This window comes from Sebastes umbrosus, chromosome 14, assembly GCF_015220745.1.
Source record: "Sebastes umbrosus isolate fSebUmb1 chromosome 14, fSebUmb1.pri, whole genome shotgun sequence".
Taxonomy (NCBI): Eukaryota; Metazoa; Chordata; class Actinopteri; order Perciformes; family Sebastidae; genus Sebastes; species Sebastes umbrosus.
In genome coordinates, this window is record NC_051282.1 from 31,741,140 (window position 1) to 31,763,671 (window position 22,532).

The 22,532-nt window shown below is 43.1% G+C and overlaps 2 protein-coding genes across 2 annotated transcripts; both read left to right on the forward strand.

Annotated features, from left to right (window-relative positions):
• The first annotated feature begins 104 nt into the window (after nucleotides 1-104).
• On the forward strand, nucleotides 105-8,871 carry LOC119502102 (ceramide synthase-like). Its single transcript, XM_037792979.1, has 6 exons — nucleotides 105-309; nucleotides 1,415-1,498; nucleotides 3,311-3,539; nucleotides 5,010-5,105; nucleotides 5,369-5,478; nucleotides 8,141-8,871. The coding sequence occupies exons 1-6, from the start codon at nucleotides 194-196 to the stop codon at nucleotides 8,379-8,381; spliced, it is 876 nt and encodes a 291-aa protein (XP_037648907.1). The 5' UTR covers nucleotides 105-193; the 3' UTR covers nucleotides 8,382-8,871.
• A 645-nt stretch (nucleotides 8,872-9,516) lies between these two features.
• sh2b1 (SH2B adaptor protein 1) lies at nucleotides 9,517-22,364 on the forward strand. The gene is made up of 10 exons (XM_037792941.1): nucleotides 9,517-9,815; nucleotides 13,151-15,260; nucleotides 15,500-15,601; nucleotides 15,743-15,834; nucleotides 15,973-16,055; nucleotides 17,369-17,512; nucleotides 17,694-17,905; nucleotides 19,386-19,560; nucleotides 21,036-21,126; nucleotides 22,199-22,364. Exons 2-10 carry the CDS (start codon nucleotides 13,545-13,547, stop codon nucleotides 22,218-22,220), a joined length of 2,637 nt encoding a protein of 878 aa, XP_037648869.1. The 5' UTR covers nucleotides 9,517-9,815; nucleotides 13,151-13,544; the 3' UTR covers nucleotides 22,221-22,364.
• Nucleotides 22,365-22,532: the final 168 nt, after the last annotated feature.

Genomic DNA, 22,532 nt, shown 5'->3' on the forward strand with positions numbered 1-22,532 from the left:
CTCCTCTGACAGGTGGCAGCTCCTCCCAGCTGATCCTCCTCGCTGAGCTCCTGGAAACCCGTCCTCATTTAACACTCCCAACACACACACACACACACACACACACACACACACACACACACACACACACATACATCCACATCTACCTGCACACACACACACACACACACACTCGTCCAGGTGGACCGGGACCATGTGGGTCCTCCTGGCTGCCGGCTCCGTCTTCTTCCCCGGACTCTACCTGCTCTCCAGACACACTCTGAGACACATGGGATGGAGCGAGGGGGACGCCGCCGTCGTGTCCACACGGTAACAACCCACACACACACACACACACACACACACACTGATTTACATTAACGCTCTGCAGACTTTCCTACTCTTGTGAGGACCTCCTTTTTGTCCTCAGACAGGTTGTGAGCCTCAAATGATAAAATAATAAAGAGATGTCAGTCCTGCTCCTGGTCTGCTCCTGGTCTCTGCTCCTGGTCTCTGCTCCTGGTCTCTGCTCCTGGTCTCTGCTCCTGGTCTGCTCCTGGTCTCTGCTCCTGGTCTCTGCTCCTGGTCTCTGCTCCTAGTCTCTGCTCCTGGTCTCTGCTCCTGGTCTCTGGTCCTAGTCTCTGCTCCTGGTCTCTGATGGAAGACGACTCTCTGAGTTTATTATCAGAGTCGCACTTCATCTTAGTCACACTGAAACTAATGTACGGAGGCACAAACATGTCTGATTTATTACATTTCTTTTACAATCGCTCGACACGCTGCAACTTAAAGTGACTTAAACTTAAACATCTTTTAAACTCGTTTCTGTTGTGAGAGTTTCCGGTTTCTCTCGCTCTGCTCCTCTCTCATCTCTTTGCATGGAGGATTTGCAAAAATCAAATGAACCCTTCATGTGTTTTTTCTTAAAGGGGACAGACTGTACTGTGTCCTGCTCACTTCCAGGTTGTACTTAATGTTTCTACTAGAACACGTTTACAAGCTTTAAAGGACCAGTGGGTAGCGTTCAGGGGGATCTATTGGCAGAATATAATATTAATAAGTATGTTTTCTTCAGTGTATAATCACCTGATAATAAGAATTGTGTTTTGGTTACCTCAGAATGAGCCGGTTGTATCTACATCCGGAGCGGCAAAGAGATGAAACTATGGTGTTTTTTGACAACAGCTGCTGCTGCCATTTTGGACTGTAGAAACATAACAGAGCAACACGCTTTTTTTTTGCCATTAAACGATTAATCATTGACGTCTCAGGGCCGCCGTATATCGACTGAGGAGCTTTCTACCGATGTAAAGTCTGTTAAGGTCGTGTGATGTCAGCCGTCACCTCCCCGCCTCTGTTTGCTCCTTAAAGTTCAGATGGATCGCCGTGACGACGACCTCCCGTTTGTTAAACAGATTATTTTCTGTCCTCTCAGGCTGGTGTCGTCCGTCCAGGCCGTCATGGCGTCCTCAGCCGGATGCATCATCGCCTCGTCCTGCGGGGACGTCGTGGAGGACAGGTGAATGAGAACACACCATCAACACACACTCTGTAGTTTAATCTGACTTCACCGTCCTGCTGCCTCTAAAACTCACTAGAGCTCCACATCTGGATTCAATATTCCCCAACCAGTTCACTACTTCCTCCTGCTTCAACGTGTCCTCCTACAACGGCTTGTGTTTGATATCTTACCAAAAGTTATTCCACATTTTTGGATGTCCAGCAACACCTGACAAAACATATTCATCAGGTTTAGGAAAATCAAAGAGACGAAACTGGCTACCGCCATTTTGGACTGTAACGTAAAAACGTGACGCAACAACGTGACGCAACAATGTGACGCAGCAACATAACGAAACAACGTAAATAAAAACAACCGCCCTTAGAGGACTTTCTTATGTAAAACAAGGTTGTTACGTAAAACAAGGTTACGTAAAACAAGGTTACGTAAAACAAGGTTACGTGAAACAAGGTTAAGTGAAACAAAGTTAAGTGAAACAAAGTTAAGTGAAACAAAGTTACGTGAAACAAGGTTACGTAAAACAAGGTTACGTGAAACAAGGTTACGTGAAACAAGGTTACGTGAAACAAGGTTACGTGAAACAAGGTTACGTTCATTATTATTATTATTTTTTATATTACGGTTTATGCTCGCCATAGTGAAGTCGGTGCGAAGTGCGTAGCGTTGGCAAAGAGAATGGAAGCATAGAGTGTTGTTTTGACAACAGCTGCAGCCGCCATTTTGGACTGAAAACGTTGATTACATTTATATTATTTTATTGTTCAACACAGGACATTTCAGTAGAATATGACAATAGAATAGAAATAATGTAGTTTTACTTTTGTACGGCTCTTTGTAGGCGGACGTTTTACTGTCGTCTGGTAGGCGTTTTCAGTCTGGCGGAGGCGTAGCTCTGCTGCTGGGTGCAGATGTTGCAATGGAACGAACACTTTCACTTCTTATCAATATATGTTCTATAGGAAAAGATGGTGGTTTGGGTTTAAATACAATACAACAGTAACTTAAGTGGAAGTTCAGCCACAAAACTTTATTTGTTTACAGTGATTTAACGTTAATGTTTATGTGTAATAAAGGCATATTTACTTCTTCTGCCTTGTTCAAAACTTATATAACAATAAAATAACAAGAAAAAGGATTTATTACAGAACTTGAGTCGACTATACCAATAGTCATAGTAACAATAATAATAGATCAATAAATAAACCACTTAATCAATCTGTTCATTAGTAAAATAATAATAGTAGTAATCATATTAATAATGACAAAAAAACAATGTCTAAGACGTGAGTCCGCTGTTCAGCCGCCGCTAACCAAACTCCATTCATATTTCTGTTGTTTTAAAGGAAACACTCAGGGCTGCTCTGACTTTATTTAAGTCCTTTTGGGAGAATACAGCAGAGAGTTGAATGAATGGAATGATATCAGTATTAAAACAGACTGAGTCTTCATCATCATGAATGAGTGAATGAACTGAACTTCAGTCGGTCTGTAATCTAATTAACAATCTGAGGCAGCAGCACTGAAGCTATTTGAGTCTCTAAGATGCTCACAGTAATCCTGCACGCTGAGGATGATGGGAAACTAAATGATGAAGAAGAGGAGGAGGAGGAGGGTGGGGTTGTTTCAGTAAATCCCTGCAGGTGTCGCCTGTCAGCGCCTTCATTTCCCAGTCAAAGTGGAGCTGAGCTGCATTTGGTTATCAAATCAAATCTGCTCAGAGTTCATCTCAACTCCAACAATCCTCTCAGTTTGTTGAGAGACGTTTAGACGACACATTGACTCTGTTCTCTCTTCCTGTTTCCTCCTCAGTCATTGGCTGACCGACACCTACATCCTGTTTGCCACGCCGTACTTTGCCTACGACGTCTACGCCATGTTCGTGTGCTACTGGTACAAGCTGCAGGTCAAAGGTCACGAGGAGGAGGAGGAGGAGGGCGTCAGGTGGAAGGGAGCCGCTGTGGCCGGTTACCTGCGCAGAGAGATGCTCATGGTGCTGCATCACATCTTCATGGTGGCCTTCTGCTTCCCCGCATCACTGGTAACCATGGCAACGAGGACTGTGATGATGGAGTGTGACCTCTAGCGCTGGCTTTAGCTTCACGGCTAGTAAGGCTGAGGAGAGAGAAATCATCGACACGTTGATGAATTATGAGGCTACGACCAAACTGTAGTACAGTTAGTGTCCACTAGAGGCTGCAGTGGTCAATATTATTATTATTATTATTACTATTATCATTATTATTATTATTTTATCATTATTATTTCATCATTATTATTATAATTATCATTATTATTATTACTATTATTATTTTATCATTATTACTATTATTATTATTAGTAGTAGTAGTAGTAGTATTGCTATTATATTATTACTATTATTATTATTATCATTACTATGCTATTATTATTATTATTATTATTATTATTATTATTATTATTATTATCATTATTACTATTATCATTATTATATTATTATTATTACTATTACTATTATATTAATATTATTAATATTACTATTATTATTATTATTATTATCATTATCATTATTATTACTATTATTATTTATCATTATTACTATTATTATTATTATTATCATTACTATACTATTATTATTATTATTATTATTATCCTTATTATTATTACTATTATCATTATTATATTATTATTATTACTATTACTATTATATTAATATTATTAATATTACTATTATCATTATTATTATTATTTTATCATTATTATTTCATCATTATTATTATCATTATCATTATTATTACTATTATTATTTATCATTATTACTATTATTATTATTATTAGCAGTAGTAGTATTGCTATTATATTATTATTATTATTATTACAATACTATTATTATTATTATTATTATTATCCTTATTATTATTACTATTATCATTATTATATTATTATTACTATTACTATTATATTAATATTATTAATATTCCTATTATTATTATTATCATTATCATTATTATTACTATTATTATTTATCATTATTACTATTGTTATTATTATTAGCAGTAGTAGTATTGCTATTATATTATTATTACTATACTATTATTATTATTATTATTATTATCATTATTATTATTATATTATTGTTATTCATATTATATTATTATTATTCCTATTATTATTATTATTACTATTATCATTATTATTACTGTTTTGTATCATTATTATTATTAGTACTATTATTATTATAAGTAGTATTATTGCTATTATTATTATTGCTATTATTATTATTATTAGTATAAGTAGTATTATTGCTTTTATTATTACTATTATTATTATTATCATCATTATGTATTAATAATTCTAATACAGTCTAATACTGCACTCCATTAAATACCTATAATGTTCCTTCTTGTGTGTGCGCGCGCGTGTGTGTGTGTGTGTGTGTGTGTGTGCGTGTGCGTGTGCGTGTGTGTGTGTGTGTGTGTGTGTGTGTGTGTGTGTGCGTGTGCGTGCGTGTGCGTGCGCGTGTGTGTGTCAGCTGTGGCGGCAGGGTAAAGGTGATTTCTTCCAGGGCGTTTTGTTCCTGGCGGAGCTCAGCACGCCGTTCGTCTGTCTGGGGAAAGTCCTGATCCAGGTAAACGAACACAGACAGAAATACAGATGTTATTAATATAATCTCCACAAACTAATTATCTCAAGTTAAATGACCTTTTGATGAATATTTATCTCTCTCTGTTGACTACCGTTCATATTTTAATCTGAAATAAGGTTCGGTGGTGGTCCAGAGGAAGGGGCGGGACTTCACCTCTCTATTGAAAACACGTCCCTTCTGAGCCTCCGTACTCTCTTCTTCACTCTCTCTGATCTTTCTTCTTCTTCTTCTTCTTCTCTTGCCAGTACAAGAAGCAGCACACTCTGCTGCACAAAGTCAACGGAGTCCTCCTGCTGCTCACCTTCTTCAGCTGCCGGGTGTTGCTCTTCCCGTACCTGTACTACGCCTACAGCAGGTAACTGGAGCGCTGTGATGCTTCACATTATTTCACATAAAACGTCTTCAGAAACATATTTCAGTGAACTATTTTCGTGGTATAAGAGAGGAAAGTTTCCAAACGAGCCGCCATGTTGGTTCCTGTTCGAAAGCCAGGAGCAGCAGCCTGCGAGGGAAAGAGTTCATCCAATCAGGTGTCTAGTGGCAGCCCGTCAAGCGTCCAACGCTGCGTAGTGAGGCGATCCCTCGCCATAAAAAAACACCGTGGACACGAACCATGACCCTTTAAAGGCTGGTTTAGGCTCTCCGTAGTGAAGCCGGCGAGAGGTGCGTGGTGTCGGCAAAGAGCATGCAAGCATAGAGACGAAACTCCTGTGTTGATCTGACAACAGCCGCAGCGGCCATTTTGGACTGAAAACGTTTATTATATTTATATATATAACAACGTAACGTAACAACGTGAAACAAGATTGCGTGAAACAAGCTGACGTGAAACAAGGTTGCGTGAAACAAGGTTACGTGAAACAAGGTGACTTGAAACAAGCTGACGTGAAACAAGGTGACGTGAAACAAGCTGACGTGAAACAAGGTGACGTGAAACAAGGTGACTTGAAACAAGGTGACTTGAAACAAGGTGACGTGAAACAAGGTGACGTGAAACAAGGTGACGTGAAACAAGCTGACGTGAAACAAGGTGACGGGAAACAAGGTGACGTGAAACAAGCTGTCGTGAAACAAGGTGACGTGAAACAAGCTGTCGTGAAACAAGCTGACGTGAAACAAGGTGACTTGAAACAAGCTGACGTGAAACAAGCTGACGCAAAACAAGGTGACGCGAAACAAGGTGACGGGAAACAAGGTGACGTGAAACAAGCTGACGCGAAACAAGGTGACGCGAAACAAGGTGACTTGAAACAAGGTGACTTGAAACAAGGTGACGTGAAACAAGGTGACGTGAAACAAGGTGACTTGAAACAAGCTGACGTGAAAGAAGCTGACGTGAAACAAGGTGACGTGAAACAAGGTGACTTGAAACAAGGGGATGTGAAACAAGCTGACGTGAAACAAGGGGACGTGAAACAAGGTGACGGGAAACAAGGTGACGTGAAACAAGGTGACGTGAAACAAGGGGACGTGAAACAAGGGGACGTGAAACAAGGGGACGTGAAACAAGGGGACGGGAAACAAGGGGACGTGAAACAAGGTGACGGGAAACAAGGTGACGTGAAACAAGCTGACGCGAAACAAGGTGACGGGAAACAAGGTGACGTGAAACAAGCTGACGCGAAACAAGGTGACGCGAAACAAGGTGACGCGAAACAAGGTGACTTGAAACAAGGTGACTTGAAACAAGGTGACGTGAAACAAGGTGACGTGAAACAAGGTGACGTGAAACAAGGTGACTTGAAACAAGGTGACTTGAAACAAGCTGACGTGAAAGAAGCTGACGTGAAACAAGGTGACGTGAAACAAGGTGACTTGAAACAAGGTGACTTGAAACAAGGGGATGTGAAACAAGCTGACGTGAAACAAGGGGACGTGAAACAAGGTGACGGGAAACAAGGTGACGGGAAACAAGGTGACGTGAAACAAGGTGACGTGAAACAAGGGGACGTGAAACAAGGGGACGTGAAACAAGGGGACGTGAAACAAGGGGACGGGAAACAAGGGGACGTGAAACAAGGTGACGGGAAACAAGGTGACGTGAAACAAGCTGTCGTGAAACAAGGTGACGTGAAACAAGCTGTCGTGAAACAAGCTGTCGTGAAACAAGGTGACTTGAAACAAGCTGACGTGAAACAAGGTGACGTGAAACAAGCTGACGCGAAACAAGGTGACGGGAAACAAGCTGACGTGAAACAAGGTGACGTGAAACAAGGTGACTTGAAACAAGGTGACTTGAAACAAGCTGACGTGAAAGAAGCTGACGTGAAACAAGGTGACGTGAAACAAGGTGACGGGAAACAAGGTGACGTGAAACAAGGTGACTTGAAACAAGGGGACGTGAAACAAGGTGACGTGAAAGAAGCTGACGTGAAACAAGCTGACGCGAAACAAGGTGACGGGAAACAAGGTGACGGGAAACAAGGTGACGGGAAACAAGGTGACTTGAAACAAGGTGACGTGAAACAAGGTGACTTGAAACAAGGTGACGGGAAACAAGGTGACGGGAAACAAGGTGACGTGAAACAAGGTGACTTGAAACAAGGGGACGTGAAACAAGGTGACGGGAAACAAGGTGACGGGAAACAAGGTGACGGGAAACAAGGTGACTTGAAACAAGGGGACGTGAAACAAGGGGACGTGAAACAAGGTGACGGGAAACAAGGTGACGGGAAACAAGCTGACGTGAAACAAGGTGACGTGAAACAAGGTGACTTGAAACAAGCTGACGTGAAACAAGGTGACGGGAAACAAGGTGACGGGAAACAAGGTGACAGGAAACAAGGTGATGTGAAACAAGGTTACGTTCATTATTATTATTGTTATTTTTTATCATTTTATTATTCAGTCCAAAATGGCGGAAGCGTAGCTCTGCTGCTGGGCGCGGATGTTGCAATGGAACAAACACTTTCACTTCTTATCATTATCTGTTGTTTGCCGTTGGTCTGTGTTAGCTGATCTCTGTGCGTTGGTCTCTGTGTTAGTTGATGTCTGACGGTGTCTGCTTGGTGTGTCAGGTACGCGTCTGTCCCGGTGTACGCGGTGCCCCTGGTGGCCCCATGGCAGTGCAACCTGGGCGCCGCTCTGCTGTGGCCTCTGCAGCTCTACTGGTTCACTCTGATCTGCAGAGGAGCTCTCCGCCTGTCCGCCGCAGGACGGCGCTCAGAATCAGAATCTAAAGCCGACGGCGACGGCTGCCTGACGGCGAGTAATGGCTGCAGGTCTCATCAGGAGGATGGACGGACGCACGGACACTGAAGCTGCAGACGTGGTTGTTTACTACAGACGGCGAGTGTTTCTCCTCACGTGATGGACGGATAGAGGAGAGGAGGGTGAATAAAGGGTGGAGGTGGTGGTGATGATGATGATGAAGGCCTCATAACGCTCCAGTTTACTGTGGAGAAGTCTGACTGATGACTGAAATGAAGAATATTAAAGATCCACCACGAACAAGTTTCACCAGCTGAGGAACGGAGAGGAATCAGAGTTTTATTAATGTCGACACACTGAGAGACTGTTTCTGATCAATGTGATCAATACTGACTGAGTTTATATTAACTGTATTCATTGTCCACACATACTGTATGTACAGGCAAAGTATAATAACAATAATAACTTAAAATAGGGAAGGGGATTCAAATACAGTCAAATCTAAAGCACATGTTTATATAATTATTATATTTATATTATATTATTATATATTATATATTATATTATTATTATAATTATAATATAAGCTGGATCAAAATAAAATGTGACTTAATTATCAATTTCCAGTGTCCCTTCTTCACCTTTATTATGTTGTTTACTTTTACTGTAACAGAGTATTTTTATAGTGTATTATTAGTACTTTTACTGTAACAGAGTATTTTTATAGTGTAGTACTAGTACTTTTACTGTAACAGAGTATTTTATAGTGTATTATTAGTACTTTTACTGTAACAGAGTATTTTTATAGTGTATTATTAGTACTTTTACTGTAACAGTATTTTTATAGCGTAGTATTAGTACTTTTACTGGAACAGAGTATTTTTATAGTGTAGTATTAGTACTTTTACTGCAGTAGTCGGTGTATCTCATGGGTGTGTGTGTGTGTGTGTGTGTGTGTGTTTGTGCGTGCGCGCGTGTGAGTGTGTGTGTGTGTGTGTGGTGGGGGGTAGTAGTCGGTCTATCTCATGGAAGTGTGTGTGTGTGTGTGTGTGTGTGTGTGTGTGTGTGTGTGTGTGTGTGTGTATGTGTGTGTGTGTGTGTGTGGGGTGGGGGGTAGTAGTCGGTCTATCTCATGGAAGTGTGTGTGTGTGTGTGTGTGTGTGTGTATGTGTGTGTGTGTGTGTGGGGTGGGGGGTAGTAGTCGGTCTATCTCATGGGTGTGTTGGGTATTGGGGGTCTACTCTGAACTTCCCGCTCGTTCTTCCGGTTCACAGTTTTTTGAGTTTTTCCTTAAAATCACGTTTTTACTCTTTTTTTGTAACAGCAGCTGTCAACGACCTGACGACCTGAACTATCGCGAGACTGAGTCAGAGAGCGAGAGTAGAGGACGGGTTCAGGCTGATAGCAACATTACTCACTGATCAGCAACAACAACAACCTCTAACATCAGTATTCATCTGTTATTATACTATCATGATGATGAACTGTGAGCCAGGACTCACCACAGAGACACGGAGGAACTCACTGGACTGAGATATACAGGTAGAGAACACCAACACACACTGAGGAGGAACTATATAGATAGCTAGGTTAGCTAAAGCTAGCTGGTTTATTAATAGCTAAGCTAACAGCTAACGGTTAGCTGCTAGCTGTTAGCTGTTAGCTGCTAGCTGTTAGCTGTTAGCTGTTAGCTGTTAGCTGCTAGCTGCTGGTTGTTAGCTGTTAGCTGCTAGCTGTTAGCTGCTGGTTGTTAGCTGTTAGCTGCTAGCTGCTGGTTGTTAGCTGCTAGCTGTTAGCTGTTAGCTGCTAGCTGCTGGTTGTTAGCTGTTAGCTGTTAGCTGCTGGTTGTTAGCTGCTAGCTGCTAGCTGTTAGCTGCTGGTTGTTAGCTGCTAGCTGTTAGCTGCTAGCTGCTGGTTGTTAGCTGCTAGCTGTTAGCTGCTAGCTGCTGGCTGTTAGCTGCTAGCTGCTAGCTGCTGGCTGTTAGCTGCTAGCTGCTAGCTGTTAGCTGCTAGCTGCTGGCTGTTAGCTGCTAGCTGCTGGCTGTTAGCTGCTAGCTGCTGGCTGTTAGCTGCTAGCTGCTAGCTGTTAGCTGCTAGCTGCTAGCTGCTGGTGGCTGGTGGTTGAATGTGTCTTCAGCTCAGCAGCTTCACTAACTGAGATAAATACTACCAGCATCACCAGATAAAGCTGCTGATTAGCAGCAGGCTGGTGTTATTCAGTTAGCTGTTAGCTGGACACGGCTACACGTCTGTACAGAGCTGAATGAGACACATATTCATGTTAGCATGTTAGCATGCTAACGAGCTAGTTCATGTTAGCATGCTAACGAGCTAGTTCATGTTAGCATGCTAACGAGAGAGAACCTGATATTAAGACAACAATATCAGCAGCTAGCATCAATAACCTGCTGGAGGAAGTATCCAGGTCCTCTACTGCAGTACAACTACTAATACTACTCTGTTACAGTACAACTACTAATACTTCTCTACTGCAGTACAACTACTAATACTACTCTGTTACAGTACAACTACTAATACTTCTCTACTGCAGTACAACTACTAATACTACTCTGTTACAGTACAACTACTAATACTACTCCGTTACAGTACAACTACTAATACCACTCTGAAAATACTCTGTTACAGTACAACTACTAATACTACACTGAAAATACTCTGTTACAGTACAACTACTAATACTACTCTGAAAATACTCTGTTACAGTACAACTACTAATACTACACTGTTACAGTACAACTACTAATACTACTCTGAAAATACTCTGTTACACTAAAACTACTAATACTACTCTGAAAATACTCTGTTACAGTAAAACTACTAATACCACACTGAAAATACTCTGTTACAGTACAACTACTAATACTACTCTGAAAATACTCTGTTACAGTACAACTACTAATACTACTCTGAAAATACTCTGTTACAGTACAACTACTAATACTACTCTGAAAATACTCTGTTACAGTAAAACTACTAATACTACACTGAAAATACTCTGTTACACTAAAACTACTAATACTACACTGAAAATACTCAGTTGCAGTAAAACTACTAATACTACACTGAAAATACTCTGTTACACTAAAACTACTAATACTACACTGAAAATACTCAGTTGCAGTAAAACTACTAATACTACACTGAAAATACTCTGTTATAATAAAACTACCAATACTACTCTGAAAATACTCTGTCACAGTAAAACTACTAATACCACACTGAAAATACTCTGTTGCAGTAAAACTACTAATACCACACTGAAAATACTCTGTTACAGTAAAAGTACTACTCTGTGAAAATACTCTGTTACAGTTAATGTACTAATACTACTCTGTGAAAATACTCTGTTGCAGTAAAACTACTAATACCACACTGAAAATACTCTGTTACAGTAAAACTACTAATACCACACTGAAAATACTCTGTTATAATAAAACTACCAATACTACTCTGAAAATACTCTGTCACAGTAAAACTACTAATACCACACTGAAAATACTCTGTTACAGTAAAACTACTAATACTACTCTGAAAATACTCTGTTACAGTAAAACTACTAATACTACTCTGAAAATACTCTGTTACAGTAAAACTACTAATACCACACTGAAAATACTCTGTTATAATAAAACTACCAATACTACTCTGAAAATACTCTGTCACAGTAAAACTACTAATACCACACTGAAAATACTCTGTTACAGTAAAACTACTAATACTACTCTGAAAATACTCTGTTACAGTAAAACTACTAATACCACACTGTGAAAATACTCTGTTACAGTAAAACTACTAATACTACTCTGAAAATACTCTGTTACAGTAAAACTACTAATACCACACTGTGAAAATACTCTGTTACAGTAAAACTACTAATACTACTCTGAAAATACTCTGTTACAGTAAAACTACTAATACCACACTGAAAATACTCTGTTACAGTAAAACTACTAATACTACTCTGAAAATACTCTGTTACAGTAAAACTACTAATACCACACTGTGAAAATACTCTGTTACAGTAAAACTACTAATACCACACTGTGAAAATACTCTGTTACAGTAAAACTACTAATACTACTCTGAAAATACTCTGTTACAGTAAAACTACTAATACTACTCTGAAAATACTCTGTTACAGTAAAACTACTAATACTACTCTGAAAATACTCTGTTACAGTAAAACTACTAATACCACACTGTGAAAATAAATGCACCGACTTTTTCAGTGTATAACGCAACATATTGCTTTCTTAGGAACTTGGTAAAAAAATCCTCAAAATGAACACTAACCTGTTAAAACCTTAACAACCTAATTTAATGCAGCAACAAATTGGTCAAAACTTAAATAGGAATTAAAATTCCAATATATAATGTTAGGGATGCACCGATACCAGTATCGGGTATCGGGTCCGTTACTGTGCTCATGTACTCGTACTCGTACTTTCAAAACGGCTCCGATACAACGGCACCGATACCACTTTACGGCAGCGGCACGTTAACTTTTCGGGTCCTATTGCACGCGCTCACGCTCCACCTCCCCAATGGTGCGACTCCACAGCCTGCCGTGTGTCGCTCACATCCTCCAGCTGGCTGTTAACGAGGGTCTTTTGGCACAGAGAAGTACTCGTATCGGTACTCGGTATCGGCGAGTGCCCAAATGGAAGTACTTGCACTTGTACTCTGAAAAAAGTGGTATCGGTGCATCCCTATATAATGTATATAGTATATAAATATAGAAGAGAATTGAATAGATCGGCCCCATTGTGCATCCCTGATTTTTATAGCTGTAAAGTCTCCAGAGGGTGATTTGCAGAGTAAATAAGTGCTCACAGTTTGTTTCTGTGTGTTTCCAGGATGTGGCCACGTTTCTCTGGATGTCTGACAGACAGTGAAGAAGGGGCACACCTTGTGAATCCCACACATCTTACCTCCTCTATCCATCCATCTACTGGCTGTCTCAGTCCCACATGTTCTTGTTGAAAACGTATTTAAATTCACAAAATAATGTAGCAGAAAGCTTCGCCTCGGAGATATTTGACCTCTTTTAACCCCATCCTGCATGGGTCCGGTGCATTTTAAGTCTTTATTTTTAGATGGGGCTGAGCACAACACTTAAGTTCACACTCATTTGTAAATTATTAGACCAATGTGCCGTGTTTGCCCCCAGTCAGTCCCCCCAGCTGTGCAATCACTTCAGCTTTCTGTTGTATGTTTGAAGTGATTTGATCGACCATCAAGCCAATCAGAATGAACGGCTCTCTTTTAACCCCGCCCAGCCCGAGGGCGGCAAACTCCTCTCCGTTACCCCCCTCGCCCTCCCCATCTCCGTCCCCTCCGTCTCCCTCCATGCTGCCCCTGTCCCCCCGGCCGCCTCCTCTGCCCCCTCTGGTGAGCCCACCAACCCAGGCTCACCCGTCCTCCCTGTCAGATACCCCCACGCCGTCCCCCTCGCCATGCCTGAGCTGGACCGAATTCTGTGAGCTCCATGCCCGCGTTGCAGCCGGTGACTTTGCACGCCACTTTCGGGCTTTTCTCCTGGAAAACCCCCACTACTCTTCAGACTCAGCGACCGCCTTCTGCCGGCGCTTCACCGACCGCTTCGTCCGTCACTTCCAGAGTGAGCTGGAGGGGGCGCTCCCGCAGAGCTGTGCTTCTGGGAGGGACGACATGGCGAGCTGGGCTCCCCAGTCAGATGCTACTTCCCTGGAAGAGGAAGCGGTTTCGCCCCTGTCGGCGTCTGGGGGCGCTATCCTCCCGTGTCCCCCGATTAACACGACACGGGTCTTATCGAAGCCTGCGCCGGCACGGCTGGTGCTGGAGAACCGCAGTGGGGACAGGTTTCAAGATTCTTACGCCCACGGCCAAGTCCTGCCTCCATCTTCATCATCGTCATGTTGCTCCTCAGTGGGAGGGAACAACGGCCGGCGTGAGGAGAGGGGGGCTATGATGGCCCCTGGGAATGGGGAAGCACCAGTTGAGGAAGAGGAGGACAGCTGGTTAGGGGTAGCGTCTGTGGGGGAAGACGTAGAGCCAGAAGAGCGGGAGGCAGAGTCTGCAGAGGTGGACAGCGCCGACCCGTCCTACACTCCTCAGATTCCACCCTCGGCCTCTCCTCCACCTGGCTCCAAAGGTAACGGCACGCCCAACTCCAAAAACAAACTGAAGAAACGCTTCTCTCTGCGGAGCGTGGGTCGCAGTGTGCGGGGGAGCGTCCGGGGCATCCTGCACTGGCGGAGCTCGTCCAGTGACTCGGCCCAGAGCCAGCTGCCCTCCAGCTACAGCTACACGATGGGCGTGCAGGACGCCACCTTGGTTTCAACCTCAAAGAGGAACTCTGGTACGCAGCCTCCTACACCCACCTCCTCCATGCCTGTTTCCCTGTCCATGCCCCTCTCCCTTCCCCACTCCTCCTCCTCCTCGCTGCCGCCCTCATCTTCAAGCAGCGCCACCTCTCTGTCTCTTTCGGAGGCTGCTCGGGATCGGCGGCGGAGCAACGGCGAAGGAGGCGAGAAGGAGAAGTGGAGCCATCGTCTCGAGAAACTCAGACTATCGCGATCCCCTCCTCCTGTCCTCACCCCGACAGCCGCCGGCCCTCACTCCGCCTCCTCCACGCTGCCTCCGAGCAGTGCCGCCGCCGCCGCCATGGGACCTCCGAGGAAGGTGGGCCGGTTGGTGCGAGAGGGCGGAGTGAGCGTCAGCTCTTCCAGCGACGAGTTGAGCGCAAGCCACGGCTTTTCCGGCTTTTCGTTCGGTCTCCTGCATCACGGTACGGACAACAACAATGCCGCCTCGGCTTCGTCTGCTGCAGCTCAGGCCGGCGCGGTGCAGCCGCTGGCCAGCGGAGGGAACGTGCCCTGGAGAGGAGGACGCTGGCACAAGTGTCGTCTGGTCCTCAAAGAGAGGGACCGAGAAGGTGGCGAGCGGGGAGAGGAGTACTACTTGGAATTCTTCATTCCACCTAAAGTAAGTGTGAAACGTTAAAACACGTTTACAGTCAGCTGATGTGTTAAATTTAAATCATTCCTGCATACGAGATCAGATCAGATCAATCTTATTGATCCCAGGCAGCAGAAGAACAGATGTGGGAACAGTCCTTTGTTTGCGTTTTCAGGGGGGGGGGCATGGCAGCGGTTCTGCTCTCCGGCGCCAGTCCTCCTCTATTGGTTAGTCAGTTATTGATGTTGCTCGGTTTGTCTCCCCAGTCATCGAAGCCCCGGCTGACGGTCCCTTGCTGCTCCATCGCGGATGTGAGGAGCACCACAGCGCTGGAGGTCCCCGATAAGGAGAACACCTTTCTGCTGCAGGTAACTCTGCCAACTCTGGGCACCTTTTACCCAGAGTTCCTTATGTTTTCAGCTTATTTCCTATTAGATGAGGAGAGACAGTTAGTTTGAAGTTTGAAGCTTCACCCCTCGGCTTTCTTTTCTTCTTTTATTCCCTCTCAGCTGGACGGCTCAGCGCAGTACGTGATCGAGACCCGTGACGCAGTGCAGATGAGAGCCTGGCTGAGTGACATCAGGAACGGCATCTGTCTCAGGTAATGAATGACTGAATGAATGAATCACTGAATGACTGAATGAATGACTGAATGGGGTCACCCGGGTGTTAAAGTATGTGAAGAACATTGTGTGTGACAACATGAACTAACTAACTAACTAGCATCTGTCTCCCACAGTGAACAGGAAGATCCTGAAGGTGTGTGCGTGGGGCCGTTGGACATCAGCGGGACGCCTGAGACTGTTGACCGTCTGTCACAAGGTATTTCTGAAAGTTCCCCCTTCTTTCTTACTGTATGTTAGTGTGTGCATGTATCAAAGGGATAGTTGTGGTGTTTCTCAGTGTGGTTGTATGAGGTTCTTCTCCATAGTCAGTGTATTACCTACAGTAGAACCAGACAGGAGTTAACAGCACGGGAGCAAAGAGACGTACTGCAGCTAACATTTTAGACACCTAAAAAAATCTGTTTAAGTGTGAGCTATATTTAGAATATTTTCACCGCTTTACCTCGCCGTCAGACAGCCCTTTCTGACGGGGAACTGAAGCTGTTATCTGTGCTCTCTTCAAAGCCACCAGACTCCATTCACAAAAACAGTAATGTTACCTCACAGAACACAGGAGCTGCTGCTCTACCGCTGCCTCCATCGGTTAGTTATTCTGTGACTTTAGCGTATGAACTAATCCTTTAAAACACCAATAACACAAACTAACTAACCAATCGAGGCAGCGGTAGAATATTCTAAATATAGCGTAGACTATGGGGCGCGCTGCATGCTGCGATGATGATGATGAAGTTTAATTTAGCAGTAAAAGCCTCACTGACTAAACTAACTGTAAATCGTTGCTTTACTGTTTGATTTTGATTGTTGTGATGTTCTCGGACAGAAAGGGTGAAGCCAGTGAAGTAGTAGCTCTGGGTAGACCTGCTAGACTAAAATGATTAACTTCTTGTATTAACAGAAGAAAGTAAAGCCTGAGTTTGGTTATTCCTTGTCACATGACATGTGGTGCACGCTGCTTATACTTTAATCTTGGAGCCGTCACGCCCTGAAAAAGAGGCGCTTGGGAACGCTAGCGAAAAAATGGATTTGAACCACAGCATGTGAGCGTTTTGCTGCTAACCCCGAGTTCAGCGGTCAGCAACCTGCGTCTCTTCAGCTCCTCTCCAGCGGCTCCCTGTGGAGGTTTAAACATGGAAATGAATAACTGTTTTTTTTTTATATTTTCATTTTTATTTATCATTGTTGTAGATCTATGGTACGACGGTACGACGGAGTGTTAGGGCCACATTGAGGAAAAAAATAAATCTGAGATTTAGAGAATAAAGTCATAAATTCATAAAGTAGTCATTTTACGTTTTATTCTTTTTTTCTCATAAAGTTATGACTTTATTCTCGTAATATTACGAGTTTTTTCTATTTATTTTTTTAAACTGTTACTTTCATCACAATGCTCAAATGTTTTGCAGCTTCAGACAGATTTTTTCTTTTTTTGTTTGCCTAAAATGTCTCTTTTGATAGTAAAGGTCGCTGACCTCTGATATAGTTAATAACTTTCTTTTATCGTTGTCTCAGTGTGTTACGGAGGTATTGGAGGCTCCTCGCCTCTGATGGATCCCCTCCCACCGGAGCTGCCACCTCGAGCCCCTCTCGACGAACCAGACAGCCGGGGCGGGGTTAGCCTCGGCACCCCTTTCGCTGAGACGCCAGACGCCACAGGTGAGCCAAAGATGTCCTTTTCTTTTAAACAATAAAGATGTAGGTATTGAACCAAAGCTCAGTTGGCCAGGCGGCACCAAAAAGCCTTCCAGTTTTCCGTTTATAATGACAATAACATGCTGTGAAAATGCTCCATTTTATACCTTAAAGTATCATATGTGCCATATTCACCATCCTCCAGGCTCCTTCCTGTTCTCTGAGGTGATCACCGCCGAGGCTGTGGAGCACCCGCTCAGCGAGTGTCAGTGGTTCCACGGCACGCTGTCCCGTCTCAAAGCTGCTCAGCTGGTGTTGGCTGGAGGCCCGGCGAGCCACGGCGTCTTCCTTGTTCGCCAGAGCGAGACACGGCGCGGGGAATACGTCCTTACCTTTAACTTCCAGGGCAAGGCCAAGGTGAGTCTGGGACTTCAGCTCTGTGTGATTTATTTCTTTAACGCTTTAAACTCAGTCAATAATAAACAATAATAATTAATAAAAGTGTTGAAATTGAAGAAACAATTTATATATAGAATATTTGATGGAACTAAACAAAGATAAATAAATAAATGACATTAAATGTAGCAAAAATAATATTAAAAATAAATGTAACCATTAATTAATTGATCAAATGTGACATAAATTGATATTTTTGTTTTAATTTGCTTCTTTATTTATTTATCTTTGTATTAATTTCCTTATTTATTTACTCTTCTCTTTAATTTTCCCTTTTATTTATTTATGTATATATATATATTTTCATTTTGAAATAGATTTTTTTATATTTGCATTTATTATTTATTTGTCTTGCATTTATTTTTTATTTAATTATGCATTTATTTTATATTTATTTTTAAATGTATGTATTTATTTATTTATTGATGCATGATTTTCCCTTTGCATTTCACCCTTTATTTATTTCCCCAAACTTATTTATTTCTGTATTCTTTTCTGTATACATTTCTGCCTCATTATGCAAATGAGACGACAGTCACTCAATGTGTGTTGTCATGGAGATAGGCTTCAATTAATGGCTACATTTATTTTTTATATTATTTTTTTTGCTACATTTAATTACATTTTTTAAATTTTTTTATTGAGTCATTTATTTATTTATTCATTTATTATAGATTTTAGCAGGTTCCGTACAATGTGATGACGTGAAAGACAGACTGTTTTTTTTATTATTATTATTTCGTTACGGGGCAATACTCTGGAGCCACCGCGTGTTGTCACCATGTTTTGTACTGTACATAACATAATGTAGTGACGTCATCACATGATGACGTGAAAAGACAGAAGCCTTCCTGCTGCAAAAATAATGAATGCTCTCGATATTATGGTTTTATTTTAGAGGGACTTAAACAGGATCATACAAACAACGATTTCCTGCAGGAGGCTGTTTGTAAAGGGTTAATTCACCTCCGTGATTGCATTGCTGCTTTTGTTGGTTCACTACTGCCACCTGTAGGTCAGGGCAATAGTGGCGGGACTGTTTATTGCGTCACCTGTGTGTCCCCATGCTCCATTATTGCAACTAGTGGTCCAAAGACTCCACGGGGAACGTTTAAGATGTAACACACCTGTCATTTTGAGTTTTGAGATGTCGTATGTTTAGTTTCTGTTTTGGGATGCAACTATCGTTTATTATCAATCCCCCGGTTATTTTCTCTCTAATCAGTGCATTTGTGGTTTATAAAATGCCAGAAAATAGTGAAATATGTCTTCAAGAAGTCTTCAAATGTTTTGTCGGACCAACAGTCCAAAAAAACTAAAGATATTCAGTTGACAACGATATAAAACAGATAAATCAGGAAATGGTTTCGCTGCAGGAGCTGGAAGTCGGAGTTGTTTTCAGATTAAATTCATCCCGTCTTTGCTCTCTTCTTCCCTCCAGCACCTCCGTCTGTCCCTGAACGAGGACGGTCAGTGCCGAGTGCAGCACCTTTGGTTCCAGTCAATCTTCGACATGCTGGAGCACTTCCGGGTGCACCCGATCCCCCTGGAGTCCGGCGGCGCCTCGGACGTCACGCTCATCAGCTTCGTGGGTGCCACCGCTGTTCGCCAGCCAGGTACGAGTGAACCTCACTACTCTCTCCAAATATACAAAGAAGAGACACAGAAAAACCAGCGACGGTGATCAGAGAGGAAACAAAGCGTTCAGCGTTTAAGGCCTAAAGCCAGGATCAGACTACAGGATGTGTTTGACGGTTACCATGGTCACTATGTCAGATTAGACGATAGAGAGTCAGAAATTCTTGTTGTGACGTGGCCGCGACGCATGACCGACTACACGTTGGTCCCCTGCTCCGACAATACACTCTCTCCCGGCACCGCCGTCTTAATATACGGGCTTACCGTGGCTCAAGCCCTCCGAGCCCGACCATGTAAAGGGGCCCACGAGGCTCCAGGGGAAAACTCTAAAAATATAATTCACAGGGAGAAGAGAAAGCGGGCGCACAACGGGATGCTCCATGCGCAAAGACGCAACGGCGTTGGTGTTTTTTTACTCCGACACAACCTAGATTGAATATCCTACCGCGAGGTCCGGCAGCAGTTGAAGGTGCGATGACATCATTCTGCATAATAAGTAGTCTTCTGTTTACAGCTGTGTGCGTCTGAGCTCAGCCGGTCAGATTCACGGCCGTCCACGGAACACGTCGTGGAAACCATCGGTTGACGGCATCGGTTGACGTGAACTACGACACACTACACAAGATAAAACCATCGATTATCACACACGACACTTATTTATAGTTCCTGATCTGAGATGACGGCCGCATCGGGCTATAATCAGGCTGACATCGTGTAGTCTGAACCGGGCATTAAGGGGGACGCTGGGATTTAATCAAATAGTCTGTGGGAGAGATGTAAAGCTCCGGGTAGTCTTGCACTAAAATGATTAACTTCTCCTTATATTTAGCGTCGATAATATGATATTTACAGATATCTGCCGGCTGGTTGTTCCTCGTCATAAGACATGCAGTACTGCGTTCCAGAAGTTTAAATATTTTGCAGGGTGTCTACGTTGACAACAGTAGATTTGAGAGCTAAAAAAACGTGGCATGTGAGCGGCCCTTCACGGTTTGAAACCTGGAAGATCATCATGAAGGTGTGTCTGCTGGAAGTAAACCCATCAAAGGTGTTTTTATGTGTTTGTGCACATGCATGCTGCTCATATCTGATTTTATATATATATCTATATCTATAGATATAGATATAGATATAAACATCAGTCACATCTACCTCATCTCTCACGTCATCCTCCTCTCTTCTCCATGTCACTGTAGATCTCAAACAACATCTGCTTGTTTGTCTAAGAAGCATCAAACTCTCCTCAACTTCAACAAAAACACTAAAAGTTCAGCGTGTCAGAAGTGTTCAAAATGGCGGTCGGGAGTAGAAACTAATATTAACCGCTGACCTGCAGCGTTCTCCAGCTGCTCCTGTGTTGCTGCACCCATCGCTGTTCTGACCTCTCTGTTGTTGTTGTTGTTGTTGTTGTTGTTGTTGTTGTCTGTTGTATCCGTTGGCTCATCCCTTGCAGGCCGAGACAGAGCAGGCAGTCGGCCTACAGTCTGTGATGTCATCACCACGCGCCATCCTGACTCTCCATCAACCCCCATCTCTGACTGTGTGTAAGTGAGACCGGACTCGGCTGAGAGAACCTCTGAGAGAGGGAGAGAGGGAGAGAGGGAGAGAGAGAGGGAGTGTTTGGGAGCGAGTGGCTGAATTTCTTTATGTCGGACATATTTCTCATTGCAGTCTCATTATACAGTATATATATATATATATATATATATATATAGGATGCATATATATATATATTGAAGATATTTGACGGAACTAAAACAAAAATAAATAAATGTCATTAAATGTATCAAAAATAATATTAAAAATAAATGTAGACATTAATTTTTAACCCCTTTGAAGATGGCCATGACAGTTTTTCCTCACCAAATTTGAGCGTTAGTTTGGAGTGTTATTTCACCTCCTTCATGATGAGCTAGTATGACATGGTTGGTAGCGATGGATTCATCAGGTTCTCTAGTTTACTATGATACCAGTATCTTCATATCGAGCTTTAAAACTGAACCGCTACAATCTAAACATCACAAGTTAATGCGTTAAAGAAATTAGTGGCGTTAAAATGAATTTGCGTTAACTTTGAAAACCTTCTACTGATCAAACGATGTCTACTATTGATCATAGTGTTAAGACTGTGTGTGTGTGTGTGTGTGTGTGTGTGTGTGTGTGTGTGTGTGTGTGTGTGTGTGTGTGTGTGTGTGTGTGTGTGTGTGTGTGTGTGTGTGTGTGTGTGTGTGTGTGTGTGTGTGTGTGTGTGTGTGTGTGTGTGTGTGTGTGTGTGTGTGTGTGTGTGTGTGTGTGTGTGTGTGTTCCTGGTATTGGACTGCCTCCATGACTCCCATGATGGACTCCATGACCGCAGACTTCTTCCACCTAACCGCCCACTCACGGTCACTTTCTCTCTTTTTCTCTCCCGCCTCTCACCCTCCTCACGCTGTCACTTCACTCCTTCACTACACCTTTTGGCCTTATTTCCTCCTCCTCCTCTTCCTCCTCTTCCTCCTCTGCCTTCCTTTATTTACACTTTTCTCTCTCATTTCCCTCCTTTTTTTCCCTTTCTTTTTCTCTCTCTCTCTCTCTCTCTCTCTCTCTCTCTCTCTCGTCTGTTTCTGCTCCATACAGACTTGACCAGCAGACCCCGTAGCCCACCTCAGCCTCCTCCGCTGCCGCCGGGCCGCCCGCCGCCCCCGACTCCTCCCCAGGAGAGAGGAGGAAACGAGACGGAGGGTGGAGGAGGAGGAGGAGGAGGAGGAGGAGCAGCAGCAGCAGGAGGAGGAGCAGCAGCAGGAGGAGGAGCAGGAGGAGGAGGAGGAGCAGGAGGAGGAGGAACGGCGACTGTGGTGACAACGGCGACGACAGGAGGAGGAGGAGGAGGAGGAGGAGGAGGAGGAGGAAGTGGAGGAAGCGGAGGTGGTAGTGGAGGAGGAGTGGAAGACTGGGAGGAGAGGGACAGGGA